At 37.2% G+C, this 10718-nt stretch overlaps 1 protein-coding gene across 1 annotated transcript; it reads left to right on the top strand.

Annotated features, from left to right (window-relative positions):
- The first annotated feature begins 558 nt into the window (after nt 1–558).
- On the top strand, nt 559–10168 carry AREG (amphiregulin). The gene is made up of 6 exons (XM_017512918.1): nt 559–851; nt 1876–2124; nt 4366–4567; nt 5650–5802; nt 7778–7889; nt 9918–10168. Exons 1-5 carry the CDS (start codon nt 791–793, stop codon nt 7869–7871), a joined length of 759 nt encoding a protein of 252 aa, XP_017368407.1. The 5' UTR covers nt 559–790; the 3' UTR covers nt 7872–7889; nt 9918–10168.
- The last annotated feature ends 550 nt before the right edge of the window (nt 10169–10718 follow it).

Here is a 10718-nt window from a genome sequence, read left to right as displayed (position 1 = left end):
AAATATTAATGTTGATGAGGGCCCTGGGCCACATAAAGAAATCCCTCACTAGGGGATTTCAAATTCTGGCCACTTCACAGAAATGGGTGGAAAGGGGGCCTTGATTGAGATAAAGGCCCATCCTACATGAAGCAATTCCTCATTAAGAGGTCTCTCTCGTCTTTTATCCTTGTTGGAAACATGAGGCTATCACTGCAAAGTCACTCTTGGTCTTAAAGTACTTTTACAGCTAAATACGGAACTCTTTTATTTAAATCCCTGTCTGTTGTAGATGTTGAAATCAACCAAAGTACACGAAGAGTGTACTTTGCCAGTTTGAAATGTCAGGACTTTTAACTGCCAGGTACTAGCCCCGAACTCCAGTCCTGCCCGCCCCCAAATACGGATGGGCCCTTTTGCTCCTCGCAGCTAGAGGTTTAAGATCCACTCCCTCCCCGCGAACTGTCTACGCACGAGGGAGGCGGGGCGCGTGTCCTCCGCGAGTGGTAGCACCGTCTGGGGCGCCGCCTGCTTCCACCCAGGGCCCGGCCCTGACGTCACAGGCAGGGGAATTATAAAGCGGCAGGTGCCCGCCGCCCAACGGCCGTTCGCACACCGGGGTGCCAGCGCCACAGAAGTCCCCGGGAGAGCCCGAGGCGCTGCGCCCGCAGCCCCGAACTCCCGCAGCCTCGGAGCGCGGTATACAGTCCGTCTTCACTCCCTCTTCCCACACCCGCTCCTTTCGGCCGCAGCTCCGGTCCCAGAGACCGACTTGCCCCAGAGACTTAGACTCCGCAGCCCCGAAGGACCAATGAGAGCCCCGCTGCTGCCGCCGGTGCCGGTGGTGCTGTCGCTCTTGATCCTCGGCTCAGGTGAGGCTCCCCCGGCGCTGAACTGCGGGCTCTTCTCCCACAGCAGGCAAAAGCTGTTGCCTCTTGAGTAAGGCTTTTACTTCTCCAAATCTGCACCGCGGGAGGTGATCGCTATAGCACCTTCCCTAGGAGGAAGAGAGAAGGGAAGACGTCTCAGACGTCCAGGACAAGATGTCCCAGAGAATCTCTGTACTTTTTCTCTAGCCCAGCCGAGGAGGCGGGAGAGGTCATTGGAAACGAACCCTTGGTTTCACGGTTAAAAAGATCAAGGTCTAGAGAGGTGAAGTGATTTCCGCAGATCTCGGGCCCAGCAGCGTTTGCTGCCTCCTGCCAAATTCTCCATCTCCTCCGTCTAGTGATTTCATCTTTACTTTCCCAGAGGTAGTGTCCCGGCGAGAGGTTAAAACTCCACTCTGATGCTGTTTTATTGAGCCCTAAAAGAAAATGCAAGATAAAGCAGTGGCTTAACTCTGGGCTCAAAATCTTACTTAGTACTCAATTTATTCTCTATGTAGTAATAATAATGAAAAATGGCAATAATAGATATAATTACTGTTTATTTTTTTTTACATTTTATGTACATGATCTTTTAAAAATACGAACACATATTAAGAAAATCTGATATTTATATCTAGAACCTATTGAAAATAGGCCAGGATGGCATTCTAGCAAACAAAATGCATTTGAAATGTGAAGTGATGAGAATTTTTAGATATTACCTATCAAGTAATTGTACTAGATTAATTTGCCAATTTGGCAGGATTTTTTGATGTGGAAATTAATGTGGATTACCTGTGGAAAAGAAAAATATCATAGAAGCAGCTCTGTAATTGGGACAACTGAATTTGCTTGCTGGCAAAAATGTAAAGTTTCTTTCATAGAAGTGACTCAATCAAAAACAATAGCACATGTGCAATCACTGCTTTGATGTCAAAAGACAAACATTTCTACCTAACACAGCTGACTGGAGAGAAAGGCATTCTACTTTACTTTTTCTTTTCTTCCCTTATTCCCTCCCCTGCAGGACATTATGCTGCTGGATTGGACCTCAATGACACCTACTCTGGGAAGAGTGAACAATTTCCTGGGGACCAAAGTGCTGATGGATTTGAGGTTACCTCAAGAAATGAGATGTCTTCAAGAAGTGAAATTTCACCTGAGAGTGAAATGTCTTCTAGTAGTGAACTGTTGTCGGGAACTGACTATGACTATTCAGAAGAGTATGATAATGAACCACAAATACCTGGCTATATTGTAGATGATTCAGTCAGAGGTGAGTAGAGGATAAAGCAAAAATATAGCCTATGAGATGTAGGTTTAATGAACAAAGTTGCTTCAGAAGAAAAGCTCCTCCCCAAATTTTCTACTAGCTTTATTGTACATGCATCAGTTGCATACTCCTTAGGTAAACTGAGACAAAAAGAACCACAATGTGGGCACATCCTATAGGGCCAGAGTGATCATAGATGGTTTATGTCTCATTTTTAAACCTAATCTTCACAATGACTTTAGGAATTGTTATCCTCATTTTACAGATGTGATAACTGAAGCTCAAAAAGGTTGTTTTGCGCTAGTTTCCACAGGTAACAAGCAGGTGAGCTCCAGTTTGTTTGATTCTATGCAGAAGAGACACTAAGCTCTTTCCCACTATGCTGCTTGACCCGCATTCTGAGAGACAAATTTAGACATTAACCTATCTACTTTGTATCTTAGCTTTTTTATCCCTTTCCCTAACACCCTCCTTCCCTAGATAAACTGCATTTTAACACAAATAAGGGAACAGAGGAAGTAATGGGACAGGAGACATTAGACTTTAGCATTTAAGTAGTAGGTGAGGAGAAACTGATGGAATAATGATAATAATACCATCTGGAAATAGTAAAGAAGAGTGAATATTCATAGATTTTGTATTGCTAAAATCACTATTTAACCAACCCCAAATCCTATTTGTTGGTTAAATATTCATGACCTATGGTTTCATTCACTTACCCGTTATTTCATATTTTAAAAAGGTCCTTTACTTGAAGTGAAAGTAAAGAAGTAAGAGATAAATATTACATACTTTGGAATTTGAAGGAAGAAGAGGTTAACGTTAATAAGATCTAAATATCCCAGGAGCGTCCACTACAGAGGCAGGGAAAGATGGTTTCAGAGCTCTTGAAAGACTTTTCTGTCCTGACTTGGAGGATCCTTCCCCTCTCTCTGGTTCTCAGGAATGGTGAAGGGACATCACGTGGTATCACAGGGACAGTGACTGGGGTAAGTGGGAGGTGAAAAAACATTTAGGGAACACTCCACTTCTCTCCCTTCCTTCTGAAAGTGTGTCTTTCTGTGAGGCAGGAAGGGGTTCATTTATGCTTATTTTTGAAGACATAAGATTAGACCATCAAAGTCTTTAGAAACTGTTCCCTTAAGCATGTTTCAAGTTGTTAACACTTTAGAAGGACAAGTAAATGATTAGTAGTACAAGTGACTAGTGTTCAAAATTGCAATGCATTGTGAAATCGAGTGAAAATGTTGGTTAAACACCTTTGAAAGGCTAAGTTAAATGTCTATGATGTTAGTGTTTATTGCAACACTTCAGCATAGTGACTATTATTTGTCTCTGTCTGTAGTTTGTAATCTATCTGATAAAGTGAAGTTACGTTCATTCACAATATTTCTTTTAAAAGACTTTTCTATCTTGTGCTTTTTTTATCATCACAGAAAAGTTTCAACACAAAAATTACATAACCACCTCTTAAACATCTGCTCCAATTTTACTTTTGTTAAATATTATAATAATCTGATAAAATACTTAGTATTTATTTAACATTCCCTTAATTACAGATATTCTACCTTTGATACCCTAGTTGACCTTCATTATGTTTCTATTGTTTTGCATTTAATGGTTGCTGCATGATCTTTATGACTAACAGTATTTTTTCTTCACTGGGATCTGTTTGCTACATATTCACTCAGATAAACCTTTTCAGACATTAGTGCAACAAAATGCACAGCACTAACATGGAAAGTCCTTTCGTATCTTTAGCATGCAGGTAAACTATACCTTGCATAACTGCAAGACTGAACAAAAGTTTCTGTGGATCTGATGACATAAATAAATCTCTGAAGCATTGAATACAAATATTTCTGGGCTTCTGTTTTCAAATAGATTGACCACAGAAATGAGCTCCATGGAAAATATCAATTGATTATAATCTCTTGTAATCTGGGAGGTGTAGCATTATGACATAAAGTAACTCTGAGTTATAATTCTCAGTTTTTCCACCTGCAAGTAGTACTCACTATTTCCCAACTATAATCATGAGTGGACACTATTTGCAGGTAGAAAAAACTAAAAATTATAAATTAGTGTTACTCAATCCTCTCTAACTCTTACATTGCGTTAGGTAATGAGGCGAGCATAGCTGTTATCCCTGTGAGCTTTCACTGTTATGACATCTTTCTCTCATGTCTCTAAAATGATATTCAAGATTGAGAGACTCTTGCCAATAAATCTTTTCTTTTTTAGTTGAACAGGTAGTTAAACCCCAAAAAAACAAGACAGAAAGTGAAAATACTTCAGATAAACCCAAAAGAAAGAAAAAAGGAGGCAAAAGTGGAAAAAATAGAAGAAACAGAAAGAAGAAAAATCCATGTAATGCAAAATTCCAGAATTTCTGCATTCATGGAGAATGCAAATATATAGCACACCTGGAAGTGGTAACATGCAAGTAAGTTTTCTTAAAGTCCATAGAATTCTGTATTTCTCGCACTATGTCTGAAACCCCTAACTGTAGGAAACCATTTATTTTTCCAATGTATAAACCAAAGGTCAGTAAACTTTTTACTAAAGCATCAGATAGTAAATATAGGCTTACTGGGCTGAGATTGTTATATGTACTTATATAACCAATTAAAATATAACTATTTAAAAATGTAAAAATTGGTGGGTGCGGTGGTTCATTCCTGTATTCCCAGCACTTGGTGGGGCTGAGGTGGGCAGATCCCTTGAGCCCAGAAGTTCGAGACCAGACTGGGCAACATGGTGAAACCCCATCTCTACAAAAAATACAAAATAATTTAGCTGGGTACAATGGTAGGACTCTGTAGTCCCAGCAACCTTGGAGGCTGAGGTGGGAGAATTGCTTGAGCCCAGGAAGTTGAGACTGCGTGATCACACCACTACACTCTAGCCTGGGTGACAGAGCAAGGCTCTTCTCAAAACAAAACAAAAATGTAAAAACTATTCTTAGCTTGCAGCCTGTTTAAAAAAACAAAAAAGCAGAAAATGGCCAGATTTGATCCATGGGCTATGGCTTGTTAACCCCTGCTTACAGGCTCGCTCTCTCTCTCACTATGTGTGTGTGTGTGTGTGTGTGTGTGTGTGTGTGTGTGTGTGTGTGTGTGTTTTAAAGCTCCTTTAAAAAATGACCTAAAGGTGATTTTTACATAATCTTTCATGTTGCTTTAACCTCCTCCGCCCTCACCTCCCACAAGCTGCTAGCAGATTAAATAATAGCGGAAGGTATCAACTGCATAACAAATCACTGAACTCATCAGTTGGTCATAAAAGAAACACAAAGAATGACAAGGTGTGTCTTCTTGGAATATCACACCCAAACTAATCTCAACTTGTTCTTATACTAATAGATTCTTAGTTAGAATGCATTCTATGTTTCATTATTTGAAATATAAGTATATGGCATAACTTTTTTAATGTTGGAATTAAATTGTGCTTTATGATCTGAAAAGTAAGCTTAAAATACATAGAATGTTTTTGTGATTATAATTTTAAAATGTGGATTGTTTGCAGTTGTCAGCAAGATTACTTTGGTGAACGGTGTGGGGAGAAGTCCATGAAAACTCACAGCATGACTGACAGTAATTTATCTAAAATTGCATTACCAGCCATAGTTGCCTTTATATCTGCCATGATCCTCACAGCTATTGCTGTTATTATAGTCCAGTAAGTATGACATAGTTTACAAATTCTTCATACAGTAATGGTAGGCTAAGTTTTTCAGTATTTCTCTCATACTCTACTCTGGTATTTTAGATGAATTATTCTATTGTCACATAATCTTTGGTTTATATTTTTATATTTGACTGATAAACACCACAGAAAGTGGTCAACATTTATGACTGTGGCTGCCATTGAAATTTAATATGTAAAGCCCTTTTTCAGAAGATCTAGACATTTTTTGAACTTAAAAAATTGATGGTTTTAGTTCACGTCATTTTTCTACTCATGGCTACTCTAGAATCTCAGAGAACATTTGTATCTTCTGTGAAGTCTTATGCTTCAGCCAGCCTCAGAAGCCAATTACAACCTGGTTTATAGTAGATTCATAGTATCAGATATACTGCTTTAATACCGAAAAACGACAAATAACTACAAATCATCAGCATCCAACAATAGATATGCTTTCTGCTCATATTAGAATTCAGAATTCTGAGTTAGGAATATTGTCACATGGTGCTAATTTATTTAGAGCTTATGCTTATGGGAACTCAATTATTAAAATGTAAATTTTCATCACATGACATGGCATAGCAAGCAATGACAATTCTATTACTGTTCCACTCCAGCATATCTTTTCTGTGTTCATAATAATAGACAACACACTTCACTTCATGACCAATGAATGTTAGGACTAGGCTGTCCCAGGTGGTATGCAATGATGGGTACATCAAAATGGCATTGTCTGTCAAACAGAAGTCATGAATAAGGGAAGTTGGGGGAGGACATGAATGGCTCTGTGATGACTCATGTGCTGCTAGAGCTTGGGAAAAGCAAGGGACTCATTCTTCTAATTTTAGGTCTTGGTAAATTACTTTAACAGCTATCCATTTGTGTACCTGATCTACCACTACTGTCATTCAGGAAACAAGGGGTTATCTTCTGCCATTGTTTGCAATTATTTTAAATTTAGATCAGATTATGATAAAATGATACATAAAAATTGTTTTATTGGAAATATCAAGTTTGATATGTAGCTTAAATTTGTTTTGTACACCCTAGAATTTATCCTGTTTTTTTAGTACCTCATGCCAGATATGGAAATGTGTTTAGGAGAGATACTCTCAGACAAACCATTATTATTCCGAAGGATAGAATAAAACAATCACTGTTTTGTAATAATTAAACTTGTAATTATTCGACTTGAAATATTTAATACTTCTTTGGAAAGTAGTGGATACATTTTGTTATGTTAGCACTATTAAAATTAAGCAGTGGCATTTTTTTCCCATTTCTCCTGTATTCTCCTTATGTTTGAAACATAAACACTAAACCTAAGCAAAAGTTGCTGGGTTTGATTTCATAATTGAGGTGAATTTTCCCCTAAATATCACAACAAAAGAAATTTTTTTTATGATTTTAATGATAATGTTTAGTAGGTGGGTTAAAGACCTCCTAACAACAGGGTTGTTTATACAACAACAAGAAGCTTTTAAACTATTGAGTTTTTCAGGTGGAAAGTAGCAGTAAATTAAACTAGAAGGATATATTTTGTACTTAGAAATAATAAAGCTCAACTTGTTTTGTAAGCCTGTTTTAAAAATATTTAATCATTTAACCTGTGCAAGCATAGAGTCCTCCTATGGCAAAACTATATCATCATCTTCTCCTATTGTGCATCGCAGCTATGCTAAGTTCTGCAAAAACAAGACATACGGATGTGTTTTACACCTCAGAATCGATATATCAAGACACACTTATTTAAATATAAGCCCTCTGGAAATGTGTTAATAAAAAATCACATAAACACCCCCTTAGAAATCGGTAATATTTTATAGCCAGGTTTAGGTTTAGTATCAAGTATAGTTATTACTGGTCTATAACTACTCGTGAAGTGGAACTCCCTGTACTCATAAAAACACCAATCAAATATATAGATGAATAGAATTTTGATAACATTAGAATGTTTTCTTCTCTGAAGGTTTGGAAAACGATACTTAAGAAAATATGAAGGAGAAGCTGAGGAAAGAAAGAAACTTCGGCAAGAAAATGGAAATGTACATGCCATAGCATAACTGAAGATAAAGTCACAGGTTTGAGTTCTAAAATATATCTTTAAATCATATCAAAAATTTAACACTATATCCCCTCAAGAAAAATAAGGAATGTGTTTTAAATTATGTATACGCTATGAACAATGGCTACATTATTGTTCTTTGAGTATGAGATAGAATTCAATATTGAGAATGGACTCTGTGTTCAATCAGTATTAGTAGAGATATAAATATGAGAGACACTGATCCTATTCTCAAAGAACTTTTTGTTTAGTACATAGGAAAAAAATGTAAGAGACCAGAATACCCGGAAAGCTAAATAAATGTCATGAGAAAGAAACCAATGGAGTATGAGAAGTTTCCAGTGAAAACAAAGAATCCAATGGAATTTATTTAGGGAGGAGGAAAAGATGTTCAGGGTAGCCTTGGAAGTGAACCTTAAGGGGCTAGTGAAGGGAAAGGAATGATTATATTGAGAAATGGAATAGATCATTTTAGAAACTTGTGAAAAATGGCTTGGTCTAAATGAGTGTTAGGGGAGATACAGTCATGATGATAGGTTGAGCTCACATGGTGGAGAGGCACAGTTGGGGGTGCCTGCACTAAAACTGTGAGGGCATGGAGACAGACAATAAGCTGAATACTCTTTTTTACAAAAAGAGGTAGAAAGGGAGGAGATGCAAATTTGATAAATAGGTTGGTGAGAATATATACTTTATTTTCTTGCAATGATAGAGAGCTGAGTATGTTGTAGGTATAAGGTAAGAAGGTGTGAAGAGTGATATTTCCTTGATAATAAACGGAGCAGCTAAGGGAGAAAACTCCCAGAGGAAGAAGGAGGTAAGGAAATGAAGACCACACTTAAAGTTTGGCAGAAGAAGGAACTTTATTTCCTTAGACATTCAAGAAAGATGATGTCATTTCAGTTGTTGATTGTCTAACTTCAGTGAGTTTAAGAGCTACTTGAGGGCCGGGCATGGTGGCTGATGCCTGTAATTCCAGTACTTTGGGAGGCCCAGGCAGGTGGATCACCTAAAGTCAGGAGTTCGAGACCAGCCTGGTCAACATGGTGAAACCCCATCTCTACTAAGAATACAAAAAATTGGCTTGGCGTGGTGGTGGGCACCTGTAATATCAGCTACTCAAGAGACTGAAGCAGGAGACTCACTTGAACCCAGGAGGTGGAGGTTGCAGTGAGCCAAGATTATGCCATTGCACTCCAGCCTGGATAACAAGAGCAAAACTCTGCCTCAAAAAAAAAAAAAAAAAAGTTACTTGAGACGCTTGTTGAATATGCATATCCCTAAGCCCAGTCCTCAATGTACCGAACTGTAATTTCTGTTTTTAATGTACACTTCAGATGGTTCTGATGCTAGAACAATGCTATATTTAGCATTGGTGAAGTATAGATATTTTGTTCTTAGTCTATTACAGATTCAGCTCAATAACTCATAAAACAGATAATTATTTAGACCAATGCTGTACTCAGTATTTACTGCATCAACATTTTTAATGTTTTGGCTTCATGTAGTTAAGCTAAGACCACCAACATGAATAAGGATGGATTTTTGGTTATTTTAATGCCACTGAGATTTTTCAGCATAGATCCCAGAATTATTTTAGTAAAAAAAGGAAAAAGAATATACTGTGCTAACACATAGTGGCTGCCTACTAACTGGTAGTTACTATTATTATGCCCTTGGTACTAATTATCCTAAATTAACTGTATATCGTAAATACACGGAGACATTTAATCTTTGATTTTAATTATGTCCACTGCATAGATCTGGTTAGGAAGACTATTGCTTTTTTGTTAAGCTGAATTTGATGCAACAGGTTTGAGCATATGCAGACTTCTACTAAAGTAGGCGTATAATCAAAGCAGGTGTGAAGGAGGAACTCAAGCCAAAATAAGAGTTGGTCTCTGAAAATCTTAGCATTTCTCGTACTATGTAATAGAAAACAAATGACAGAAATTCTGATTCCTGATTATGCTTTAAAGTTTCTTAAAGCTTTGCTGGAATTGAGCTTATCTGTAACATTTTGTTTTATTTTATTTTCTCACAGGATATCACATTGGAGTCACTGCCAAGTCATGACCATAGATGATGAGTTGGTCCTCTTTCCAGTGGATCATAAGACAATGGAATCTTTTTGTTACAATGGTTTTAAACTTGCAATTGTCACTTTTTATGCTATTTCTGTATATAAAGGTGCACGAAGGCAAAAAGTATTTTTTCAAGTTGTAAATAATTTATTTAATATTTAATGGAAGTGTATTTATTTTACAGCTCATTAAACTTTTTTAATCAAACAGATTTAAAGTTTGAATATTAGTTATGATATTCCAAGACTCCAGTGTATTTTTCTCCTAACGGTTGATCATTTAAAAAGGCTTTTCTCTGTCTTTTTACTGTCTTTATGCTGATTTTTAAAAATGTATTTTTTATTAGAAAACACTCTTCATGGAAAAATTATAATCTAGAGTCACATATTCCTCCTACAAACATGAATGTTTATAATAATAATCCCAAACTGGCCTTACTTCTCCAATGTAGAACTTATACCAAGCGCTGTTAATTATAAGTCATCTAGAATCAAAATAAGGCACTACCTCACTGTTACAGTGGACCTAGATATTATAAAAGAAACAAACTCACTGCCCATCACTATGACCATCATAGACAAAGAGACAAAAAAAGGTTTGAATGTTACAAAGTAACATTTTAAGAGAACCAGGAAGTATTTGCATTTGCGACTGTTTTTCCTAATATCAAGACATGAATATATGAGTCACCTAAAACCCACTCCTTCTTTGCCTCCCTTTGTTAGTATTTTTTTACAGTACTGTATTTTAAACATATGGGT

Source organism: Cebus imitator, unplaced genomic scaffold (assembly GCF_001604975.1).
Source record: "Cebus imitator isolate Cc_AM_T3 unplaced genomic scaffold, Cebus_imitator-1.0 Scaffold480, whole genome shotgun sequence".
Classification (NCBI taxonomy): Eukaryota; Metazoa; Chordata; class Mammalia; order Primates; family Cebidae; genus Cebus; species Cebus imitator.
This window is presented reverse-complemented; position numbering and strand designations above follow the sequence as displayed.

Coding starts and splice junctions, on each gene's coding strand:
- AREG (XM_017512918.1), top strand. CDS start 791: ATGAGAGCCCCGCTGCTGCCGCCGGTGCCGGTGGTGCTGTCGCTCTTG. Junction 4,568..5,649: donor CTGGAAGTGGTAACATGCAA/GTAAGTTTTCTT, acceptor GATTGTTTGCAG/TTGTCAGCAAGATTACTTTG. Junction 5,803..7,777: donor ATTGCTGTTATTATAGTCCA/GTAAGTATGACA, acceptor TCTTCTCTGAAG/GTTTGGAAAACGATACTTAA.